At 38.7% G+C, this 23,368-nt stretch overlaps 1 protein-coding gene across 2 annotated transcripts; it reads right to left on the bottom strand.

The window, feature by feature from the left end:
- Positions 1-1,700: 1,700 nt before the first annotated feature.
- On the bottom strand, positions 1,701-19,000 carry Gtsf1 (gametocyte specific factor 1). 2 transcript variants are annotated; one of them, XM_034517277.2, is made up of 9 exons: positions 18,921-19,000; positions 16,931-16,975; positions 14,199-14,299; positions 9,990-10,116; positions 9,257-9,340; positions 8,734-8,797; positions 6,235-6,329; positions 4,035-4,068; positions 1,701-1,799 (listed from the first exon to the last, which is right to left on the bottom strand). In XM_034517277.2, the coding sequence occupies exons 2-8, from the start codon at positions 16,944-16,946 to the stop codon at positions 4,052-4,054; spliced, it is 504 nt and encodes a 167-aa protein (XP_034373168.1). In that variant the 5' UTR covers positions 16,947-16,975; positions 18,921-19,000; the 3' UTR covers positions 1,701-1,799; positions 4,035-4,051. The 2 variants fall into 2 exon arrangements, with proteins under 2 accessions (XP_034373168.1, XP_076768313.1); XM_076912198.1 differs by having other exon boundaries at positions 18,739-18,966.
- Positions 19,001-23,368: the final 4,368 nt, after the last annotated feature.

A 23,368-nucleotide genomic window follows, 5' to 3' on the forward strand; every position in this document is an offset into this window, starting at 1 on the left:
AACTAGTTCATAGTTCCTTGCTGAAGTGCAGCATGCAGTTTTGTTTTGTTATTACCAAAACAACCGAATCAAAAGAGTTACTTATCTCCAGACTTTGGGGGCACATTCCTTCTCAATGCACTAACATCCTCTGCAGAGGAAATAGTCTAGTTACTCACTTAAGACTGCATAGCTACAGAAAGAAATGCTACTATGCTGTTGCTGACCTTAAAGCAATCATTTGAGCTTGGAAATAAAGCAGGACACAATTTTGCTCATTAGGAGAGAAGTGTGCTTTGGGTAAAAGTCTTGGAAACACCAAGTCCACACACAAGAGCCACTCACCCTCCCTGTCTGTAATCTGCAAACAAGCCTACAAAGAGCACTTGGGATTATTTGTCAGTGTGCTTCTTCCATGTCCTCCTTTATGCACATGGTTTTAAAACAAGCTAAATCTTTCCCAAACAACCAAAGCTGGCCTAGAAGGGGTAGGAATGCAGCTCAGTGGTACAGTTTAGCATGTGTGAATTCCTGGGTTCAATCCTCATCACAGGAACAAAAAACAAAACTGCTACAAAAACTTCTCCAGGGCCAGACATGGTATCTTATGTTTGTAAACCAGCCTAGGCTAAATAAAACGGGGTGGTGTAGGGGTGGGAGAGGTGGGGACTGTCATGAGTTCCAGACAAGCATGCGGTATAGAGTGAGACCATCTTTTTTGTAATCTTTCAAGACAGGGCTTCTCTGTGTAGCTGGTCTGGAACTCTCTCTGTAGACCAAGACCAGAGCAGGACTTGAACAAGACAGGCTTAAAAAAATGGGTTGAAGAGGTAGTGGTGCATGCCTTTAATTCCTGCATTTGGGAAGCTGAAGTAGGCATATCTCTTGAATTCAAGGCCAGCTTGATCTATAGAGTTAGTTTCAGGAAGCCAGAGCTACACAGAAAAACCCTCTTTTGAAAAACCAAAAAAAGTGAAAACAAAAATCTTAATTGCTATGCATGTATCCCAAGGCAATGACGAGGACCCCTCACACATTTATACTCTCAATTCAAATCAAAGGTAACATGTGGAAAGCCTCCCTTTGTTCCTATAGAATCCACAGCTAGCTTGATAGTACATTTTCTAGTTAGAACATAGGGAGGAAAAAAAAACAACAACAAAAACTTAACCCCTGCTGGAAATATTCAAGCAGCAAGATGTCTAAATGAGAATGGGGAGTTTTGCTGTACATAAGCTACCGGCATCTCAAAGACAATGGATGAACAGCTGTATTGTTAAGAAAAAGCCCAGGTTTTTATTATTATTATTTTTTGTTTTTGTTTTTCTGATACATGGTTTCTCTGTATAGCACTGGCTTTCTTGGAACTGCTTTGTAGACCAGCTGAGGTTATCCTGCCTCTGCCTCCTGAGTATTGGGATCGAAGGTATAAAAAGCCCATTTTTTTAAATTCTTAAAAGAATTTGGTACACATATACCAGAAACATAAAGCATAGTTACTTTTTTTAACCCAAGTTTTCTGTCTATGTTAGCTGGATTCTGTACAACAGCTTCACATCACTGTTTCATTAACTAGAATGGAAAGTGATTTTTTTTCTTAATTTGAGGTTTAGTAGGTATTTAACCAAACTATCAAGCTGGCTTTTTCAGCAACATATAAATATTTGGCATCAAATAATTGAGGAGTAAAGTCTCAGCAGTGAAAAAAAAGTACTTGCCAGTTTGAAAGTCAGACAGTTTACTGTTCTATAATTAGATAAAGAGAAAAAAGAAGAACCCTTGGTAGCAGGAATAAGCAAGAGTCTTCCACAGTCTGGCATCTGCAAGGAAATGAGAAAAAAGTTTTTATTTCCTTTCAGTGACAGAAGTACCAACTACATCTGCCAACAGCTGACACAACCATAACCCCTCAAACTCTCTTAAAAGAGCTGTCTCAGAAATTCACTGTTGTTAATGGCAGGACACTGAGTACCTGCTGACCCGCTTCTCTTTAGTACCTCTGTGTACATGAAAACTTGCTAAGTGAATTAAAAACATTTTTCACAGTCATTAACATACATTTCTTGTGTCAACAGCTTCACAAGTGAGAACTGACTCTGTAGGCAACTGACTACTTTGAACAATTCTTGAATAAATAAATTCTAATTAACTTAATGTTGTATTCGTATTTTCTTCTCAAATACTCTATTACTCATTAATTAAAAATATTGATGTGTATGTATCTGTGTGTATGAAGACTTTTAAAAATTATATTCATTCAGGGCTGCAGAGATGGCTCAGTAGTTAAGAGCATTTGTTGCTTCTGCAGAGGACCCAGGTTTGACTCCTAACACTCACAAAGTGGTTCACAACCATGTATAACTCCGTTTCTGGGGAATCTGATGCCTTCTTTTGCCCTCCAAGGGCAACAAGCATGCATGTGTAATAGTGGATTTAAAAAGCCAAATACCATCTAGGTAACCACATGCCTTTTAGTCCTAGCACTCAAGAGACAGAGAAATGTGGATCTCCATGAGTAGGAAGTCAGCCTGGTTTAGTTCCAGGACAGCTAGGGTTACATAATCAAGAGACCTTGTCTCAAAAAAGGGGTTGGGGGTAAGTGGGAGGAAGCACTTTGTTCTTATGAGAACTTCTCCTAAGTTTTCATTTGTAGAATTGCCTTTCTTATTTACTAAACAGCTATATACTGTATTGATCACCAGACATTTTGTACAACATATTAAGAGAACAATTCAAAGTTCACCATATTTATCCAGGTCTGTTCAATGTATTCTTTCTGATACACCTCAGTGTATCTTTCTTCTGGGGCCAAATTTCATTTTATTGTTTCCAGATATATTTAAAAATTTAAAGTCAAAACCTACCAACCTGAGTATGGGTGGCACACACCATTAATCCCAGTGCTCATAAGGCAGAGGTAGGCAGATCTCTGAGTTTGAGGCTAGCCTTGTCTATTAAGCAAATTTCAGGACAGCCAGAGGTATACAGAGAAATCATGTCTCAGAAAAAAAGAAAAAGGTCAGACCTAAGAAAAGTGGCCAATTGCTAGAAGAAACTGATAAATTTCTAGCAATGATTCAAGGGTATTTCCTATTTTTTTTTTAATACTTTCTTTTAAACTTTTTTTTTTTGAGACATGGTTTCACTATATATAACTGTCCTGGAACTCACTCAGGCTGGCCTTTGACTCGGAGATCCTCTTGCTTCTGACTTCTCTTGAGTGCTAGGATTAAAGACTGCCTGGCTGGGTGGTTTCACTTAGCTTTTCCACTTCTTATCAGAAGAAACATTAGGTCTGTACAAAATGGACTCTACCACAGATTCACCTGCTTCACTGTGTAGATGGGGACTGGATAGCAACAGACCAATTACTCATTCATTTGATAAATATTCACCGAAGGACTAGGATCTTCAAGACAGCTGAAATAGAATCATATACCAGCCTTACTAAAGTCCCTATCCCATGAGCAGTAGGGCTGGGCAATCTTAGGCAAGGTAGCCAAGCTTAGCTCTACCATACACAGGGAAGACCCTCTAGGTTTCATCTGGGAAAAGGAGAATTTTGTGAGGTTTTGCACAAAAAAGCTGCTAAATAATATCAACAGTGCAAGACTCTTAAGGGACCCCCAAAATTTAAATGCCCATTAAGAAGAATATGATTTTTTTTTTTAAAAAAATGATTAAACTGTACAGCACTGAGAAAGAATTGCAGCTGTTTGATTAATCTCACTCCATTACAAAAGCCAGGGTAGATCTAGATGTCAAAAAAAAAAAAAAAAAAAAAAAAAAAAAAAAAAAGGGAAAAAAGAAAAAGCAGTGTGCACTAACATCAGGGAAAAGAACTTAGCATGGTAACAGAATTCTAATTTAAGTAGTAAATGCCTATTCATTAGTATGTAAAGCCATTATAGAGGCTATATACACACAAAAGCACACGCACACCCAAAGCTTTAAATTGGTATCATAATCTGAAAGAAAATTGGACTCAAACTGCTTTATGTCCAGTTAAATCTTGCTACCACCTGAAGCGATAGTGGAAGAAAATAAATACTTACTTGAAAAAGATGTTCAGTTACTGTGCATTTCCATCTACAAGAATAAACATTTTAAAATAAATATATCATGTCGACTGAATTCATTCCACTTTCAGTTCTTACTAAACACAAATTACCCCTCTCTTCACCCCCAAGCCAGGGTTTCTCTCTATAGCCTTGGCTGTCCTGGAACTCACTTTGTAGACCAAGCTGGCTTTTAACTAGGTGATCCACCTGCCTCTGCCTCCCAAGTGCTATAAGTCTATGCCACCACTGGCTGCCATAGATACATATTACTCATTTGTAGAGTATATGGGGTAGTAATCTTAAAGCAGAATTCAAAACTAGTAATGGGATTCCACTGAGAATCATGGAAAAAGAAAATAGTCTTTTACCTATTTTTTTTTTCTTTTTCTGAGACACAGTCTGAAATTCTGATTCTCTAGTCTCTACCTCTCAAGTGCTAGGAATTATAGGTATATGCTACTGTGGCTGGATGTATCAAGCCTTTTGATATATTATTTAATGATCTCACTTTTGGGAAATGCAAATATTTAAATAAATATGTTTTACTATTTTTTGAAGATTTTTTTGTGTATACATGTACACATATGTGAGTTTATGTTCACCATGTGTATGCAGGTGCACATGGACATTAGGACATTAGGTCTCCTGGAACAGGAATTACAGGCAAGTGTGAGCTGCTTGCTATAGATGCTGGGAACCAAAACACATCCTCTGACAGAGCAGCAGGTGCTCTTAATTGCTGAGCCATCTCTCTAGCTTCTTTAAAGGGAATCCATTCTATTCACTCAAAACTTAAATAGTAACAAAGACTGAAATCAAGGGAATTCAAGTGAATCTGGATTTGGGAATAAAACCAGAAAGTCTGGATTAAATAAAGATCATACGCTCCTAGGAATTTTGTTCTTTTAAAAAATCTTTTAAACAATTGTTGTGTATATGTATGTTGTATACATATGTGTATAATGTAGGAGCTTTTCCCCTACTCCTACTATGTGTTCAAGGATCAAAAGCAGATCGTTGGATTTGCACAGTAAGTGCTTACACCTGATGAACCATCTCCTGGCCCCTACCCTGGGTATTCTGAATGTAGCAATTTCTTTCTTTCTTCTTTTCTTTCTTTCTCCCTTTCTTTTGTTGTTTCTTTTTAAATGTATGTGAGTACATTGTCACTATCTTCAGACATATCAGAAGGGCATTTGATCCCATTACAGATGGTTGTGAGCCACCGATGGTTGCTGGGAATTGAACTCAGGACCTCTAAAAGAGTAGTGTTCTTAACCGCTGAGGCATCTCTTCAGCCCACCCATTCCCTTTTATTAAATTACAAAAAAAAAGTGTGGTCTGAATATACATATGGTCTGGTGTCTGTGGACGCCGGAAGTTGTCTGGTCCCTGGAACTGGAGTTACAGATAACTCTGAGCTGGTATGTGGGTGCTGGGAACCAAACTTGGGTTCTCTGCAAGAGCAGCTACTGCTCTTAACTGAGCCATTTCTCCAGCCCCCAAATTTGGATTTTTTTTTAAATCAGGGCAGAATGGTGTGAATTTCATACCTGTTTACCTAGTATGGGCTCAGATGTTTAGGGGACTCCATTCCCTATGCTGCTTCTTAGCATTTTCCTTCTTCCCTACCCATTGTCTCTTAGGTTACTGAAATACCGTTTTTTAAAAAAATTAATACCTTGACAATTAAGAGATGACTTTTTCTTAGCCAAAATTTATCTCCTCTAATGGTCTCTACATCTACTTAGTACACTGACATTAGTGATTACTCCACTGCAGGAAAACATCCTTTTGGGTTTTGTGCTCTTGCACTTTGTCTTTTAAAAATACTTTTATTATTTTTAATTATTTATATACATGTGTATGTTACTGTAGAGGTGTGTACATATGAGAACAGGTGTTAGAGAATTTGGATTACTTGTAAATGGAGTTTACAGGAGGTTGAGAGTCACTTGACATGGATGCTGGAAACCAAATCCAGATTCTCTAGAAGAGCAGTAGTTGCAAGATATTCTTAATTTCTTGCTTGTAACCAGGCCTAGGAGTAGCATGAGGTAAGTGAGGTGCTTTGAACACAAAATTTAGAGTCACACTTATTTTCAGCATCAGGCTGAACATACCTAAATAATTAAACCAACTGTTTTTGTTACAATGAAAAGTGCAAGAACACTTTGACCTCTATTTTACTTACTGTTTTTCCATGGCAGAACATAGGGCAGAGACTTGGGAACTCTCATGCCTGAAGCAAGGTTACTCTTATGTTCCATAACTATGTTATTTGCAGGACTGAAAGAAAAAGGAGTAATTTGATGTCATCATGTCAGTATTCTTCAGGCATACAAAAGACAATCAAAATGTGTTTTTAAGTGGAGGGAACAACCACCACTCATCTGAAATATGAACATAGTTCTATCAAAAAATTCTTGCAATTAGAATGATTATCATTTCTCGGGAATGTTCCATATGTGTATTAAGATGGTGTGGCGGTACATGCCTTTAATCCTAACACTCAGGAGGCAGAGGCAGGAAGATCTTTGAATTCAAGGCCAGTCTAGTCTAACAGAGCCAGTTACAGGATAGCCACATAGAGAATCCTTGTCTCAAAAAGCAAAGCACAACAAAAATAACAAAAGATAAGAGTTTTACATTTTTTTTTCAAAAAATGATTTTTAAAAAAAATTTTATGTGTACTGACTGACACTTTGCCTGAGTGTCTGTGAGGGTGTTGGAGTCCCTGGAACTAGAGTTACAGACAGCTATGAGCTGCCAGATGGGTGCTGGGATTTGAATCTGGGTCCTTTAGAAGAGTGGCCAGTGCTTTTAACTGATGAGACATTTCTTCAGCCCCTACATTTGAATTTTATATAAACTGAGATAAACATCAATGCCATCAGTAGTAGACAAAATCCCACCCCTGCAAACAAGACAGGGTTTGTCTGATCTTGGCTGGAACTTACTACATACACCAGGCTGCTGTCACACTCAAAATGATTTGTCAGTCTTTGCCTCCTGAGTACGAGTGCTGAGATTAAAGGTATGTGTCACCATGCTTGGCTGCAACCAATCTCTTCATAAATTACTATTTTTATGTGTACATGTGTTTTGTCTACATGTATTTTGTCTACATGTATGTCTATACACCATTTGTCTGCTTAGTGCCTACAGAAGGCACTGGAGAGTATCAGACTCCTATAGTGACATTTTTAAAGAATTTCTGGAATTTTGGTTTTAAAAAAAAACACAGAAATATCATAAGAATGTACTTTCGTTTTACTCCTAGGTATAAGGTGTGGGGCTAGACTGTACATAGCAGCTGACTATGATTCTGCTTTGTGCTCTAGCAGAAGTGTGGTTTTGCTAGCTGAAGATAATTTCTTCATTTATGTGATATTTGGCATTCTGGGAACTTTTCAGAGGGTATATAAATGTTAGAGCTTGGACATGTGGGGTTGGTGACTGTTGGTCATTTAGAGGGGTTGGTTTCAGTTTGTTAGAAGTCATGCTCAAAAAAGAAAAAAAAAAAAGGAAAGAAATTAGATTCAGGAATCTCTCTCCCTCTTTTTTCCCTCTATCTTTCTCTAGCTAGTGATAGGGTCAAACTGGGGGATAAAGGTGGGGACAAAAAGAAGCCACAAGAAGCAAATACCAGCTACGGATTCCCCTGGAGCTGGAGTTACAGACAGCTCGGAGCCAGTATGTGGGTTCTGAGAATTGAACCCGAGTCCTCCAGAAAATGAACCACTGGGTCATCTCTCCAGCCCCTAAAATAAATCTCTTAAGAACTGAAGTAAGTTATAAGTTGCCACCAATAAAACTAATCTAAGTTTTTCTATGTTTTCTGATTCAAAATAGTATGAGTTGAAAATTAGGTGACTTCAGTAACTAAGAAAAAAAACTAAGCATTTTATGAGTGCTGGAGAGAGAACTCAGCAGTTAAGAGCATGCACTGCTCTTCCAAAAGCCCTGAGTTTGATTCCCAGCCCCTGTATGTTCACATCCACCCTGTAGTTCTGCCTCCAGGGAATCTGGCTCCTCTGGCCTTTGTGGCCCCTCCACTCATGTGCTCATTATTTCTATACACATAATTAAAAAATACAAAATCAAGCATTTAGGGAAAAAAGTACAGCATTTGATTCCTTTATTCTCTAGCCATGAAATAGTCTCCTTTGTATTTGAAATTTGGTCTTCTAAGGTTTGAATGTGGGTATAATGAGAAATTTTACAGTTCTAAATTGGATAGAGACTATTAGTAGTAAAGAGAGATATTTTTTCTTTCCCATTAAGATGCTCTGGATTTCCAATCTCAAGAACTTTCAGGATTCTAAAAAAGATTTACATGTGTATATGCACATGTGTATGAGTGTCCACAGAGCCTAGAAGAGGGTATGGATCCCATAGAACTGGAGTTATAAGCAGCTGCTTTAAAAAAGCAACAAGTGCCCTTAACTTTTTAAGTCATCCCTTCAGTCCATCCCCGCTCCCCTGACAGGAGGTTTCTCTGTGTAGCTCTGGCTCTCCTGGAACATGCTCTGTAGAGCTCAGGCTGACCTCAAACTTAAAGAGCTCTGATTGTCTCTGCCCAGGGTACTGAATTAAAGGCACACACCACCACACCCAACTCTATTATTATTTTTTTGTCACACATCTGGATTTGGGGAGGTAGTGATTAGAGTAAGACCTTTTAATTTACCTGTTGTTACCACAGAAACTGGCTGTGCCCCAGACAAATGGGGTGCTAGTCTGTTCCCACAAGTCTGCCAAAGGAAGCAAAACAGTTTGTGATACTGTGAGATGAAACACCAACCTATGTTAGTTAAACTTGTCAAATGAGAGATAATACAGCCAAGTTTTGAGGGGTAAGTAAAAATTGATTGAGTGCCCTGCTCAAATGAGTCAGAACCAGGAATTTAACAATGAAGCATATAAATGCAAGAGCCATAAATAATAGTAAATGTGCCCAGTAACAATTAACCACAGATGGTATAACCCAATTTATAGGGGAAACATATGTAAAGAAATGCTTCTTCCAACCAAGGAGGATAGGCTATTCTATGTGTGTGCATAGTGATACAAATGTGCTCATTTGGGGGCCCAATAAAAATAAAGTGTTCCGAACAACATATATGCTCATAAAAAAAGAAAATCTTCCATCTCAATCAAATGATTTGAGATTTAAATATGTGAAGAAAAAAAAAACTGTAGAGGCATCTCACCTTTATCCCAGTCTTCATCACAAGGAGGGCACTGCCATGTGCTCTCAGCCAGAGTCTCTTGTCCAAGGTTCCTGGTTTGGTTGACTGAAAGACAACAGAGATTTGTTATCTGGGCAGGGGGTGTGGGATCTGCTAGGTTATTCTGCTTAAGGGATTTAAAGCCTTTAAAGGCTGCAAGGTAGCTATTGAATCTCTGCTTCTAAATATGGATAGGGTGAAAGCTGACAGGAACAAAAAGCAGAAACAAAGACTGTTACCATATTTATGGCAGTAACAGGATTATTTATTCATTGAGACAGGGTCTTGTGTTCCTAGCTGGCCTCAGACTCCAAGGTAACCTTGAACTCCAGAACTTCCTGCTTCTACCTCTTGAGTAACAGGATTATAAGTGAGAACCATCATGCTCAGTTTTGTGGTACAGGAGCTGGAACCCAGGGCTTTATCCATGGGAGGCGAGTGCTCGGCCCACTGAGCTCCTTCTCCGGCCTCAAGGACTTTATTTTTAGATGATTTATTATAATAGTAAAATGAATCAGGCTGTTCAGAAAAGAAAGCAGTCTGACCTATATAGAAGCTAGCAACCCACTGCTATAATGATATAATCATCTCAAAGGCAGAAAAATATTTCTTTTGAAATGGTAAAAGCCAGAAAGCAAACCAATGATGTAATAACATAACTCCAAATTGACCAGCTAACCCTGGAATCCTGGGGCATTTCAGCTAGTCTGCTTACCCACATCCTGTTCAATACAGCTCTTGTCATCACAGCTCGAGATGTGATGACTGATCTCAGCCCGGGGAACCTGGTGCCGAGCATTGAAGGGACAAGTAGCTAATTTGTTTGCTACATCAGGATGATTCTGTGGAATCAAAATTAAGAGATCAATTCTCTGAATTTCTTAAAATTCAAGGAAACTAGCTCAGCTTTTTTCTATAAATGGCTTCCTAAAATCCCTTAACAAGTTTGTGTCTCAGCTGTGGTGGGCACACTCTGCAATGATAGGCACACTCATCACAGAAACTGAGAGGGAATTATCATCCATACAGACCATGCAGTTTCTATCTCAATATTGTCAAAATGCAAACCTTTTGGTTATGACTGCAGGGATAACAACACACAGACTGAGATTTTAGTGGCTTATAAAGAGCAAAACAGTATTAACCATCTCTTCTCTTTGTTTATTAGACAGCACAGCAGGCAGTGCTGGAGTTTTCTGTGTGTCTTTGAAAGCTAACATTCAGGATCTACAGTAACAATGAGGCAGACAGCACAGCAGCAGTGCCCTGCTATTGCAATTTGACAATTCTGGAAAATGGCTGTTGTAAGGGAGTTGCAGAGACAAGCTAATGATTTTTCAACACAGAGACACTTAAAGAAAGTAATGATCCCTGAAATGAGGAACCAAACAACAACCTTTTTGTTGTTGTTGTTTTTTGTTTTGGGTTTTTTTGTTTTGTTTTGTTTTAAGACAGGGTTTCTCTGTGTAGCTCTGTGCTAGCCTGGAATTCTGCTCTGTAGATCATACTAGCCTCAAACTTGGAGATCCCTGTGCTTCTGCCTTCCAACTGCTGGGATCAAAGGTATGCCATCACTACCGCTTGGTAAACACTTTCAGCTATTTCACTTAGGAAAAGCCCAAATGATACACACTTTGTGGGCCAGTATCATTTTTAAAAAAGATTTATTTAATGTATGGATGCTCTATCTGCATGTAGGCTTGAATGCCAGAAGAGGACATCAGCATCAGATCCCATTACAGATGATTGTGAGCTACCATGTGGTTGCTGGGAATTGAACTCAGGACTTCTGGAAGAGCAGCCAGTGCTCTTAACAGCTGAGTCATCTCTACAGCCCCATTTATTCATTTATTTATTTAGTTATACAGTAGCTTGTTTTGAACCCAAACTAAGTACTTATTATCACCAAAATGTCATGGCAAATGTATCAGCAATTAAGAGATTTAAAAAAGGAGGGCTTGGAGAGATGGTTCAGGAGTTAAGAGTGCTGCTACTCTGAAAGAATAGCAGTCAGACTGGAAGCCTGACAACTGCCTGTAACTCCAGCTCCAGGCAATCTGACAGTCTTCTTGTCTCTATGGTTATTCAAAAACACACAAATTAAAAAAAAAAAAAAAGAGGGGCAAGGAGGTACAGTGGGTACAGGAGCTGGCCACTAACTCTGACAACCTGAGTTTTATATCCCTGATATCAAGGACCTATACGGTAGAAGAAGAAGGCTGATTCTCTTTCACAAGCACACTGTGGTCCACACATGCTTGCAAACACACAAACATTAAAATGTTTTGTTATTGTTTTAAAGAGAGAAAGAACATAAAGATGGGTAGATAGGAAGTTAGGGAGGACCTGAGAGGAATTGTGGGAGGGAAGCATGATCAAAATATTTTGTATGAAAAAACTTTTTTCAATAAAAAAGATTTTAAGGATGTTTCACAATTGAAACTCAAAATGTTAAACTAGTGAGAAGCAGGCTGGAAAAGCACAGTACTAAGGAACTTGAATGGATCTGGAGGGATAGCTCAGTGGTTGAGATTTCTTGTTGAGTAATCATGAGGACCTTAGTTTGAACTCTTGCACCCAGTAAATGAGCTTGATATGGTTCTCCATCTGTAATGTCAGCACTGGTGGGCAGCAAAGACAGGAGATAGCTTGCTGGCTGTCAGCCTAGTTGCAAAAAACATAAGCCCTAGGTTCAGGGAAAGACCCAGTCTCAAAGGAATACGGTAGAGTGGAAGATGAGAACATGCTAACCCTCCTGTAGCTTCCCTATGTGTACACAAGTATATACACACTACACACACCATATTTACACAAAAGAAACTGGAGCTAGGTACAGTGGCACAGACCTCCAATCCCAGCTCTTGGAAAGTGGAGGTAGGGAGATCTGCAGGTAAAGGCCCACCTTTACTGATGAGGTGAGGCCAACCTTGGCTACAAGAAGCTCTACTTAAAAAAAGAGATGGCTCAGAGATGAAGAGCACTGCTGCTCTTGCAACAGGACCTGAATTCAGTCCCAGAATCCACATGGTAGATTACAACCATATGTAATTTCAGTGTCCTCAGTTACAGTTTCCTTCAGTTACAAAGCTTCCTCAGGCACCAGATACACATATGACATATATGCAGACAAAACACTTACATACATAAAATATAAATTTTTTTTTTGGTTTTTGGTTTTTTGAGACAGGGTTTCTCTGTGTAGCCCTGGCTGTCCTGGAACTCACTCTGTAGACCAGGCTGACCTCGAACTCAGAAATCCACCTGCCTCTGCCTCCCAAGTGCTGGGATTAAAGGCGTGCGCCACCACTGCCCGGCTATAAATCTTAAAACAAAGTTCAAAAAAAGATCTTACACTTTAATTGTGTGTATTGTCTTTGTGTATGTACATATGAGTATAGGTGACTATGGAAAGCCAGAAGAGGGCACTGGATTTTGTATATTTGGAGTTATAGGCAGTTGTGAGTTGACTGATATGGGTGGTTGGAACTGAATTTGTGACCTCTGGAAGAGTAGCAAGCACTCTTAACTACTGAGCCATTTCTATAGCCCTGACATCAATACTCTAACAACCCTATACAAGTACTTTTTAATTAACAAAAGACTTGAGTAGGTTACATTAGCTAAGTCTATAAAGAAGTAACCAGAGAGAAATGCAAGAAAAAAAAAAAAAGATTTGCAACTGTAGTGATAGCTCAGTGGTTAACAGTGCTTACTGTTCTTGCAGAGGATCTAACCACCTACATGGTGGCTCAGAACTGCCTATTGTTAACTCTAGTTCCAAGAGATCTAACACCCTCTTCTGGCCTCTATGGGGACCTGTGCGCACAATGTGCACACAAACTTACACAGACATATACATAAAAAACCCAAAGCTGTTGCAATGAATGTTTGTTAGTGAAGATGTGGACAGAGGGGTATACTGTGGGACACACTGTGACATACTATAGCTGCCATGATGAGATGTTTTGTATGCTTTGTTATTTGTTTTTTATTTTGGGGTAGGGGGAGGTTGTAAGGGTAAGGGGCAGATGCCAGGGGATAGGAAGATGAGTGGGACAGGGATACATGATGTGAAACAAAGAATAAAGTTAAAAAAATGGTAAAAAAAAATGTTAAAATTTGGGGAGTTATTTTTAGAAACAATATTTTCTTAGGCTAACAAATTTAAACAAAAAATCAGAAAGAGATGTAATAAAGGGACTGAAGAGATGGCTTAGCGGTTACAAACACTTGTTGCATTTTCAGAGGACCCAGATTTATTTCACAGCACCCACATGATGGTTAGTACTATCTTTTAACTCTTCCAAAAGATCAATACCCATTTCAGACCTCCACAGGCACTAGGCACACACATGGTACACATACACTTAATTAAATTAAAATGCCCATACACATAAAATAAATCTAAAACTATTTTTAAAAGAAATAATGAACACATCAAATTTAATAAGGGGGAGTTTTTCATTACTAGGAAGAAATTAGTGATTCCTTTGTTTTTCTGAAAACCAAGCTAAATAAATTTGTGCCTAATTTTTTAAAAATACCAATATCAGATACAGATACAAAAAGTTCAGTATTTAATCCAAACTATATATAATTCATATTTAATATCTTAAAATAATAGGTTCAATTCCTAGTACCATAAAAACTATGTGTGATTGTACATGCCTAGATACTCTAGAGACAGTTTTTAAACAATGCTTTGTTGCTAGTTAGGAGGAAGAAAATAAAAGATTGAAATTTTATATACTTCAAAGAATAAAACAAACACCTGTAAATATTGAACTTTAACAAAGGTAGACTTGCCAAACAATCTGGCATTCAATTAAAATATTTATGTTAAATGATTTGTTGCTTACAAAGCTTGACTCATCAGAAGAACTCAAGAGGCATTAAGGGGCATATTATAAAAATAATACCCTACCTTTCTGCACTTGATAAGATGATAAGGAAACCTGCAGGCCCTGATCTGGTGATTTTTATCATAGGGGCACTGTAATAACTTTTCAGGGTCTAGGGAGTCGACTGAAAGAGAGAAAAATACAGTAAGTATACAGTATAATAGGACTCTGTAAAACTAGAGCACATTGGTGTTTTCAATAAATCCATAGTGAAAATAATAAGGCAGTCTAAAAACAAGTTAGATTAAAATAAGTGTGACTGGCCTGGTGGTAGTGGCACATGCCTTTAATTCCAGCACTCAGGAAGCAGAGGCAGGCAGATTTCTGAGTTTGAGGCCAACCTGGTCTACAGAGTGAGTTCCAGTACAGCTAGAACTATACAAAGAAACCCTGTCTCAAAGAAAACAAAAAAACAAACAAAAAGTGTGATTAAATGATTAAAAGTGAAATGGAACTATGAGACAATAAAATTGTGTTATCACTGACTCTTAAGTATCAGGAATGGTGTACTAAGGTTTCATTCACATTTGACTGTATATAGTTTTCATTCTTATTATAAAATGACATCCACACTAACTTTTTCCTTTTACTTTTCTTTTTAAAGATTTATTTTATGTGAGTGCACTATTGCTGTCTTCATTCACACCAGAAGAAGGCATTGAATCCTGTTAGACATGGTTGTGAGCCACCATGTGGTTGCTGGGAATTGAACTCAGGACCTTTGGAAGAGCAGTCAGTGCTCTTAACCACTGAGTCATCTCTCCAGCCCCCCTTTTCTTAAAAGTGACAATTTATGGTCATTTTCATTCTCTAGATATTCCAACAACAGTTTCCCAACTCACACACTAAAGTTGGAATAAACTGCTGGTGTACTAATATAACCAATATGGCCCACTGCACTTTTCAACACTCTCTCAATCAAGCTAGCCATAAGTCAAGCTGAGAATAATTAATCTCATTAGCATTCTTGTTTATTTCTAGTTAAGAAGTTGATAGCCACAGTGCTTTAATTGAGTGTTCTATAAAGTATTAATAACTAGAGTTCCCCCCCCCCATCTGTTCTGTACTTTACTCCTTCCTGTATGTTGTGCTGGCTGTACTGGCTGCTCTCATTCCCTTGACAGTGATCTCATTACTTTTGTCAGGTAGGTGATTTTACTTTTCATGTTTTGGAATATAGATGAGAAAAAAGTTCCTTAATCTAATGACTACCAAACCGGCTAGCTAAAATAAAAATAAACTGCAAAGACAGAACCTCCTACAGCTAAGACAATTGTAGACACAGACTGCTGTGTCAAGAAAACCCTGAATCTATACCATGTTATTCAAAGCTGCCCTTAGGCTATCCAAGCTTCCCAGGCTGTGCCCCAAATCTTAACAGGCCTGGTTAAGGAAAGAAAATTAAATAGTGCATTCTGAGAGCAAAAGGCACCTAATAAAACACTCTTGCCATCTCAGAAGGTAAGGATAAAAGAAAGACAAACAATTCACCATTGATAAGAAGCTTATAAACCAGGAGACTGCAATGAAAATCAGAAACCAGAGGGGAATTGAAACTGACAGTTTCACTGGAAGAGTGGTAAACATGGAATAAATTGCTAACCATGGTCATGATGCAAATCAGCTTCAAAGGTGATCCGAAGGACAGAACGAATAGGGAGGCAAGGTCCCAGAGGACAGGCATGCTTATTATGCCTCTGAGCTCTTAGCCAGCAATCTCTTCTGATTTCTGAAGCTTCAGAACACTCAGGGAACAGTCACAGATGAAATTCTTATTAGTTTTCCTTCATTTAATCCATTCCATCACTAGCGAATGTCAGCAGTTGACAGAATGGAAGTACCCATGATTCACACATATTATAACTGCCCATATAGAACATGTGTCAAAGTTGATAATGAGAACTACCATAAACGCTTTACTTCTTAGTCTGGCAATTTAGGCCAGCTCTAATTCTAATTTACTGTTCAACATTGGAAAGAATCAATCAGTCTGTCTGTCTGTCTGTCTATCTATCTATCTATCTATCTATCTATGATCCATCTATTTATCTATATCCATCCATCTACCCATTTATCAATCATCCATTTATCCATCTTAGTCACCAACCTATCCACCAATCTAACCACCAATCATCCATCTATCTATCTATCTATCTATCTATCTATCTATCTATCTATCATCTATCTTGGTGTTAAAATATGGGTCTTGAGAATGCTCCATAAATGCTCTACCACTGAGTTACATCCCCAGTATTACAAAAATTTTGTACTTATTATTGTGTGTATAGCTCAGAGGACAACTTTACAGAGTCAGTTTTCTCTCCTACTTTTACAAGAGTTCTAAAACTCAAACTAAGGCTGTCAGGCTTGTATGGTAATAAGCACTTTACCCTTGAGCCACCTCAGTGGGCTATTGGTTTCTCTTTTGATGGTCTTTCCCTGGAGCCCATGATGGCCTAGAAGTTGTGATCCTCCTGTGAGTTGGGATTACAGTTGTGTATCATTACAGTTGCTTCTCATATGTCTTTCATTACTTAACTTTAAAGTGTTTGTTTCAGACCATGTTATCAGGGTAATATGGCTGTAGACTAAAGTGTCTTACTTAAAATTTGAGCATCTGTATACCTCAATACCACACAGACCTTTCTCAGCATTTTGGGGAGAAATCTGAATTTTTCACAACATACAGTCTAGCCAGGCATCAAACTACACATAAATGATGTATTATTTTCTAAAAGCAGCAAGCAGTACATACTGTAAGTGTCTTCCATGCTGATGGCAAAGGAGTCCTGTTCAAGTGCTAGAGGGAAAAAGCATGGTTCAGAGAATCAGAAATGAAATGCATCAAAAGTAGCCTTAAGATGTAGAGTCAGTCCTGGAACTGAAGTTGCCCCAAGTTCAATAAAATAAACCCTTAGCAGACAACCTTCTCCCCAAACAGTTTCTTCTTTAAGGCATTCTTTACTCCTAGGACTAAGTTCAGCATCACTGAATAACTCACATTCTTGGAACAAACAGCTAGGTCAAATATGACAACTGACATAAACTACATTTAGGTGACAACATAACAATTTATTTTAAGTGGTATTACAACACCTGCCACTGTTTACATGATATTAGTGTTTGATGGTATTTAACATTAGTAACGGGGGTGGGAGGCAAGTCAAGGTCATAAAAATACCAGTATTTAAACTTCTGGATAAAATACGTTAGAGCTTTTCCTTCCAGCTGGAAAGATGATTAAGTGGTTAAGATGTCTGGGTGCTCTTAGAGACATTTGGGTTTGATTCCCAGCACCCACATGGCTTACAACTGCCTATAACTCCAGTTTCAGGGGATCAGATGCCCTCTTACAGCTTCTGTGGGCAAAAGGCACACAAACACATGTAAAATAAAAAAAAAATACACCTCATTTAATGACCTTTCTTCTTATTCTTTTTTGAGAGACAGGGTTTCTCAGTATAGCCTTGGCTGTCCTGGAACTAAATCTGCAGACCAGGCTGACCTTGAACTCACAGAGCTCCACCTGCCTCTACCTCCTGAGTGCTGGGATTAAAGGCATTTTCAACCATACTGGGCTTAGTAACTTTTCTTAATCATGATCAGAAGATGTCACACCAATGTTCTCCCTTTCTAGTTATGCTTCACTCTGTTCCTCTCATTTCCCATATAATGGGGCAAGATAAATAGTTTCAATCAGTACTGATTACTTAACTGTACTGAGGGAATATGCATGAATGTTAAAAACCACCTAAGAGAACAGATATAACAAACATGAAAAAAATGAAAAAGAGAAAATATCTCAGAGTTTGAATTCTCTTTTACTGGAATCTCTATTGGAACACTACTTAGTTCACTTATTATGAGAAAACTAATTTTGTATATAACCTCTCCCATAGGAATCTTCTGAAAATTGGATGCACATACAGCTGTTGTCTCTAGGCAAAGCTCTCCTTTGGCCTCTCACACAAATTCCACACCCCTTCCCTCCATTCTATGACATAAGCAACATTAGAACCTTTGTTAGGAAATACAGGTGATGAACTAACTCTAGTTTAGTACTTTGCTCCAGAGCCCATTTGTTAATGGTAATTATTAGGGAAACTATCTGAAAATTACTCTTCTAGCCCTTATGGAACTTCTACTACAGTTATATCATACTTTGTTAAAAATAAAAAAAGGTTTTAAGGAAGAACCAAGAGTTACATTATTTTTTTTAAAGGTATAAAAAAGAACTATAAGATATTCAGAGACTTAGAGAAATGACCTATTATTTCCTAGCAAACAGACCGATTCCAAATAGGCCAAGGGCGCTGGGAACTCATAACACCATGTCTCTTACCGTCCCCATCAAATTGTTAACAGGTGATTTGATTCTTTTCCCCCAGTAATAGGCTGTAGGCGAATTGGCCAAAGTGAGAATTTAACGCTACTGTTTAAAATCTGAAGAAAGTTGCAGGTCTCAATAAAATAGTAATTTCTTTCCCCTTACAAAAAAGCTCCCCCTTCATCCCCCACCCAGATTCGAGGAGATTCAAGCAAAAAGAACCAGGAAGAGGTTACCTAGAAAACAAGGCAGAAAAAGGTACCAGGCAGCCTGTCGAGCAGACGATGGCCGAAGCTGCCTGTGTTCAGGGCTTACGGCTGAGGAGTGAGTGAAGACTCTACTTTGAAGGTATCTTATACATGAACTGCTTTCAAGGGCTGACCCGAGCCAAGACTCTATCGCCTTGCCTCTTTCCTACCTCAGTCCAGAAGCTCTCCCCACCACCGACTTCGCCTCACAGCCAGGCCCCGGCAACGCCCACTTCCGGCCTCGTGCCAGGGCGGGGCCGCACTTCCTGTGACTATGGCTTGCGCAGGCCCAATGCGGGGAGGCAAACGCCTTTGCTGTCCTCTTCCTTTGGCTCCCTCTCCTGCTGCCAAGGTTACTTCTTGGGGTCTTTGGCTTCTTTGCTTTTAGCCACTAACCTTCCTCTACTCGCTGGCCTAAATTGCCCTATGTGGGTGGAGAACTTCCTTTGGTGACTTTTGAGCAGCCATCTTAGAAAAATTAGGAAAAGAATGGTACTGGTCTGTGTAGGGTGCTCTTTATAAGGAAGCCTTATTTGTGGAAGTTGTTGAGACAGAAATGTAGTTCAGATTTTGAAAGCTCAAGAGAGGAATGATGGAAACAGGTATAACAGTTTTAAGATAAATCAAAAAAGTACAGGGATTTTGTGTCCATGTAATGCATGTAGGCTCTCAATTGAAAAGGCAACGATAGTCTCAGAATAGTTGGGAGGATGATACAGTATTGGTGGGATTGAAGGGAGTTTTAGGCTAGAGAGGACAGATGGGTCAAAGAACTCAAAGCAGGAAACCCAAAACACTACGAGCTTTGTTCAGAAAGAACACCATTCCAAAACTGTATACCTCCCTAAATATAAATACCTGTCCCCAACGTACTTAGGAAAACAGGAACTAAATTGGACTGATGGTCAAATGGGAGTACAACATTGCCAGGAAGTGGTAGAGAGACTGTAAACTGCTATAAGGAAGAAATTAGTAGGGCCTGGGATGACCTGGGGAAGCACTAGGGAGAAAAAGGATTTATACTGTAAACTTTATACTATAAATTTAGGTTATAAATTTTATAGCCTTTGAGAAGGTGTTGACACTGTGGGTAGATCTGGCAACAGTATTTTAAAAACATTGAGTTATAAAATACATTGATAGAAAATTTTGTACTGTCCAAAGCTAGCAGGCAGTCTTGTTGACTGGCTGCTGAAATACTGAGACTTCTGACACATTTTATTGGGTAAGAACCCAAATACAGAAAGGATCATCAGAATAGCAAAAACAAGGTATCTTAGGTAAATAGGATCTTGGGAATGTGACATTTTGATTAATACATAAATAAATTAGCTTTGACCCTCTCCAGTCAGCAGGCTAAAAAGTGTATGCTTCATTGTTTTCAGTGCAGAATAAGACTCTAAAAAGAGCTGTGTGGTAGAGGTAACAAGCCTGTTACCTCAGCACTTAGGAGGCTGAGGCAAGAGGATTGCCATGAATAGGAGACCAGCTGGGACAGCCCAAACTACAGAGTAACTAAAAAAAAACCACCCAAACCCAAACTAAATGAGGACAAACCAGTCAAACAACTAACCAAACAAAACCATAAAAAGCGTTTGTGGATAGGAGATGGGCTTAAAACATTCCTGTTGCAGGATAATGACTCTTAGTTATATCTGCATATTAGAATCATCTGGAGCATGCTTAAGACACACCACGAAGCTGGGTGGTGGCACAGTTTTTAATCCCAACACTCAGGAGGGAGAGGTAGGTGATCTCTGAGTTCAAGGCCAGCCAGGGCTACATACACAGAGAAACCTTGTCTTAAAAAAACCAAACTGAACCACACCATACCACACCACACCACACCACACCACACCAAACCAACCAAAAATCCCAGCCACTCCCCACTCAAGACAGACCATGTAAATTCCCCTCCTTGACAGATTGATCAGAAGAGAGCCAGGCATAGTTATTTTTACAACTTACCCAGATGACTCTAATGTGCATCCAGACTAAGAACCACTGATTTAGGCACTGTCTTGAATTTACAAAAGCATTTCTTTCACCTGGATTGCTTGGATGATTCATAGGAGCAAGCTGTTAAGTGCTTTTTTCAGAGAGAAATTGCTTCATTGAAAACTTAGCACAAAGCATTTTAGGAAAAGCTGATTTCTCTCTCTCTCTCTCTCTCTCTCTCTCTCTCTCTCTCTCTCTCTCTCTCTCTCTCTCGGTGATAACCTCAGGTTGTTAGGAAATAGCTTAAAACGATTCTTAGGAGTTCCTGAATTTTGAATTTATCACAATATCACTCATGTAGAATTAGTGGGGGTCAGCTCTGGTGCAATTTTTGTCAATGTTGCTATGACCCATAAGTACTTTTCATTTAGATACTTGTAGATTGAATTTTTTGAGGAAGAAAGAGCTAAGGACTTGAGAGTAGGGGAACAGTAAGCTGGTCCTAAACCAGAACCTTAAATAGGCTCCGCTGTAGTCCCTGATGCAGGATTCTCAGCAGGTGGAGCTGCTCCATTTAGCACCAGCAGATAAGTCCACACTAACTTATAAACAAAAGCCAAAGCTGTCTTTCAGTGGTGATTTGGAAATAAAGATGTGCCACACATCTGTTCCTTCTATTCTTAAATGCTTTGTTCATTTTTTTCCAAGTCAAAAAATATGCTTTATCTGAGATCCTTTCTTTCAGATTTTTTTTTTCAGATTGTTGAGTTTTCTTTCAGATTTTTTTTTTCCACCCAGGTTGCTAATATTTGAAAATGGAAAAACAATGAGACCAAGTAATTTACACAAGGTTCATTCTAGGAGCTAGCTAAGATTACTATCCAAAACTGAATCTAGTCCTTGCTGGTTCTGTGTATATACTATCATCCTTAAATTATATGCATATAATGTATATATATATATATATATACACATATGTATATATATATTTATTTATAAATAGTTCTAAATAAAGCCAGTGGTCTAATAAATAAGAAGAATTTGTTCGACTCTTTAAAAACATTCAATATTAGATAAATTGAGGAAATGGCTCAGTGGGTCAGTGACTTGCTGCCAAGCCTGATGACTCAAGTTCAATCCCTGGGACAAACTCCTGGAAGTTGTCCTCTGACATCTGCATGTTGTACCATGATATACATGTGAACACACATCCAAATAAGTGTAATAATATTAATAAAAAGAACCTTTCAGTGTTTCAGAAATCCTAATACACTTCCATCCAGCAGAAAACTAAGCTTTTTTTGTTTCTGGCTTGAATTTTATTGATTCCTTGTTCTCTCATCTAATTATGATTTCTGATTGACATTTAAGCGTATAGTTAAACATAAAAAGTATTCCATAGATGCAGTTGAAAAATCTGTCAAAATTAGGGTATACAGGGCTGGGAGACAGCTTTGTAAGTAAGGTGCTTTTTCTCAAGCATGAAGATCTGAGTTCATATCCTCAGCACTCATTTAGAAATCTTATGTGGTGATAAATCTAAGCCAGGGTGTACACACACACACACACACACACACACACACACATTTAGGTGTAACACCTAAGATTTGCTAAGCAAATTTTAGGTAATATATTGTTATTAACTATAGCTGCCAAACTTCACAATTAGATCTTTAGGACTAACTGATAATCTAGCTGAATACTCATAGACTTCAACCAGTATCTACTTACTTCTTCCCACTCTGTAGGCTAGGCTGGCCTTGAACTCACTGAGATCTGCCTGCCTCTGTCTCCCAAGTGCTGGGATTAAAAGCATCCACCAACACTGCCCGGCTCCCCAAACAGTTCTCAGTGTCTCAGTTAGAGTAGATTTTACCTCGTTTGAGAATGTGGGTGTACTTTACTAGTGTTGCAATGTCTGTAAGAAACCATCTATTCTGTAAATGAGTGTGAGGCAAGAAGAGACTACAATACTTGAAGCTTTTTCTCTCCTTATTTTATATTGCAGCTGCTTAGGAAGCCTGCATAGGAATATAGATAGACAACAGGGGAGATGATGTGGGACCAGTGGGGTATGTTTTGGAGCAATAAGACATGAGAGCAAGAGCCCTTGTTAGCTGAGTCATGTTACCATATTTTTTTTGACTGTGTTTCTCACTGAACCTGGGGTTTACTGACTTGACAAGATTGGCTGGTGAGATCCAGGAACACATGTATGCACCCATGCCTGGCTTTTTATGTGGGTGCTGGTGATGATGTGAACTCAGATCCTTATGCTGTGTGGAAAGCACTTTAACAACTGAATGATATGCCAGTCTCCATCCATACCCTGTCTTAAAAAACACAAAACTATAACACACTGAAATGTGCAATGTCTTAGTAAATGAAAGCAAACTGAGTACATCTGGGAATGCCTGTAGTCCCAAGTTCTCACTTGTAAGTGAGGAGGCTCACTTCAGTTCAGGAGTTCAAGGTAAGCTTGGGTAGCAAAACAAACAAAATGAAGCGGTCAACACGTGTAACTCTAGTACGCAGGAAGCTAAGGGAGGAGAATTTTGAGTTTGAGGCTAGCTTGGACTATGTATTGAGAAACTCTCAAAAACAAACAAAAAAATGCCTATATAAATTTAAGTGAGAACATCAGTAGGTCTCTTTTATGCATTCTATGTCATAGAAACAA

Source organism: Arvicanthis niloticus, chromosome 13 (assembly GCF_011762505.2).
Source record: "Arvicanthis niloticus isolate mArvNil1 chromosome 13, mArvNil1.pat.X, whole genome shotgun sequence".
Classification (NCBI taxonomy): Eukaryota; Metazoa; Chordata; class Mammalia; order Rodentia; family Muridae; genus Arvicanthis; species Arvicanthis niloticus.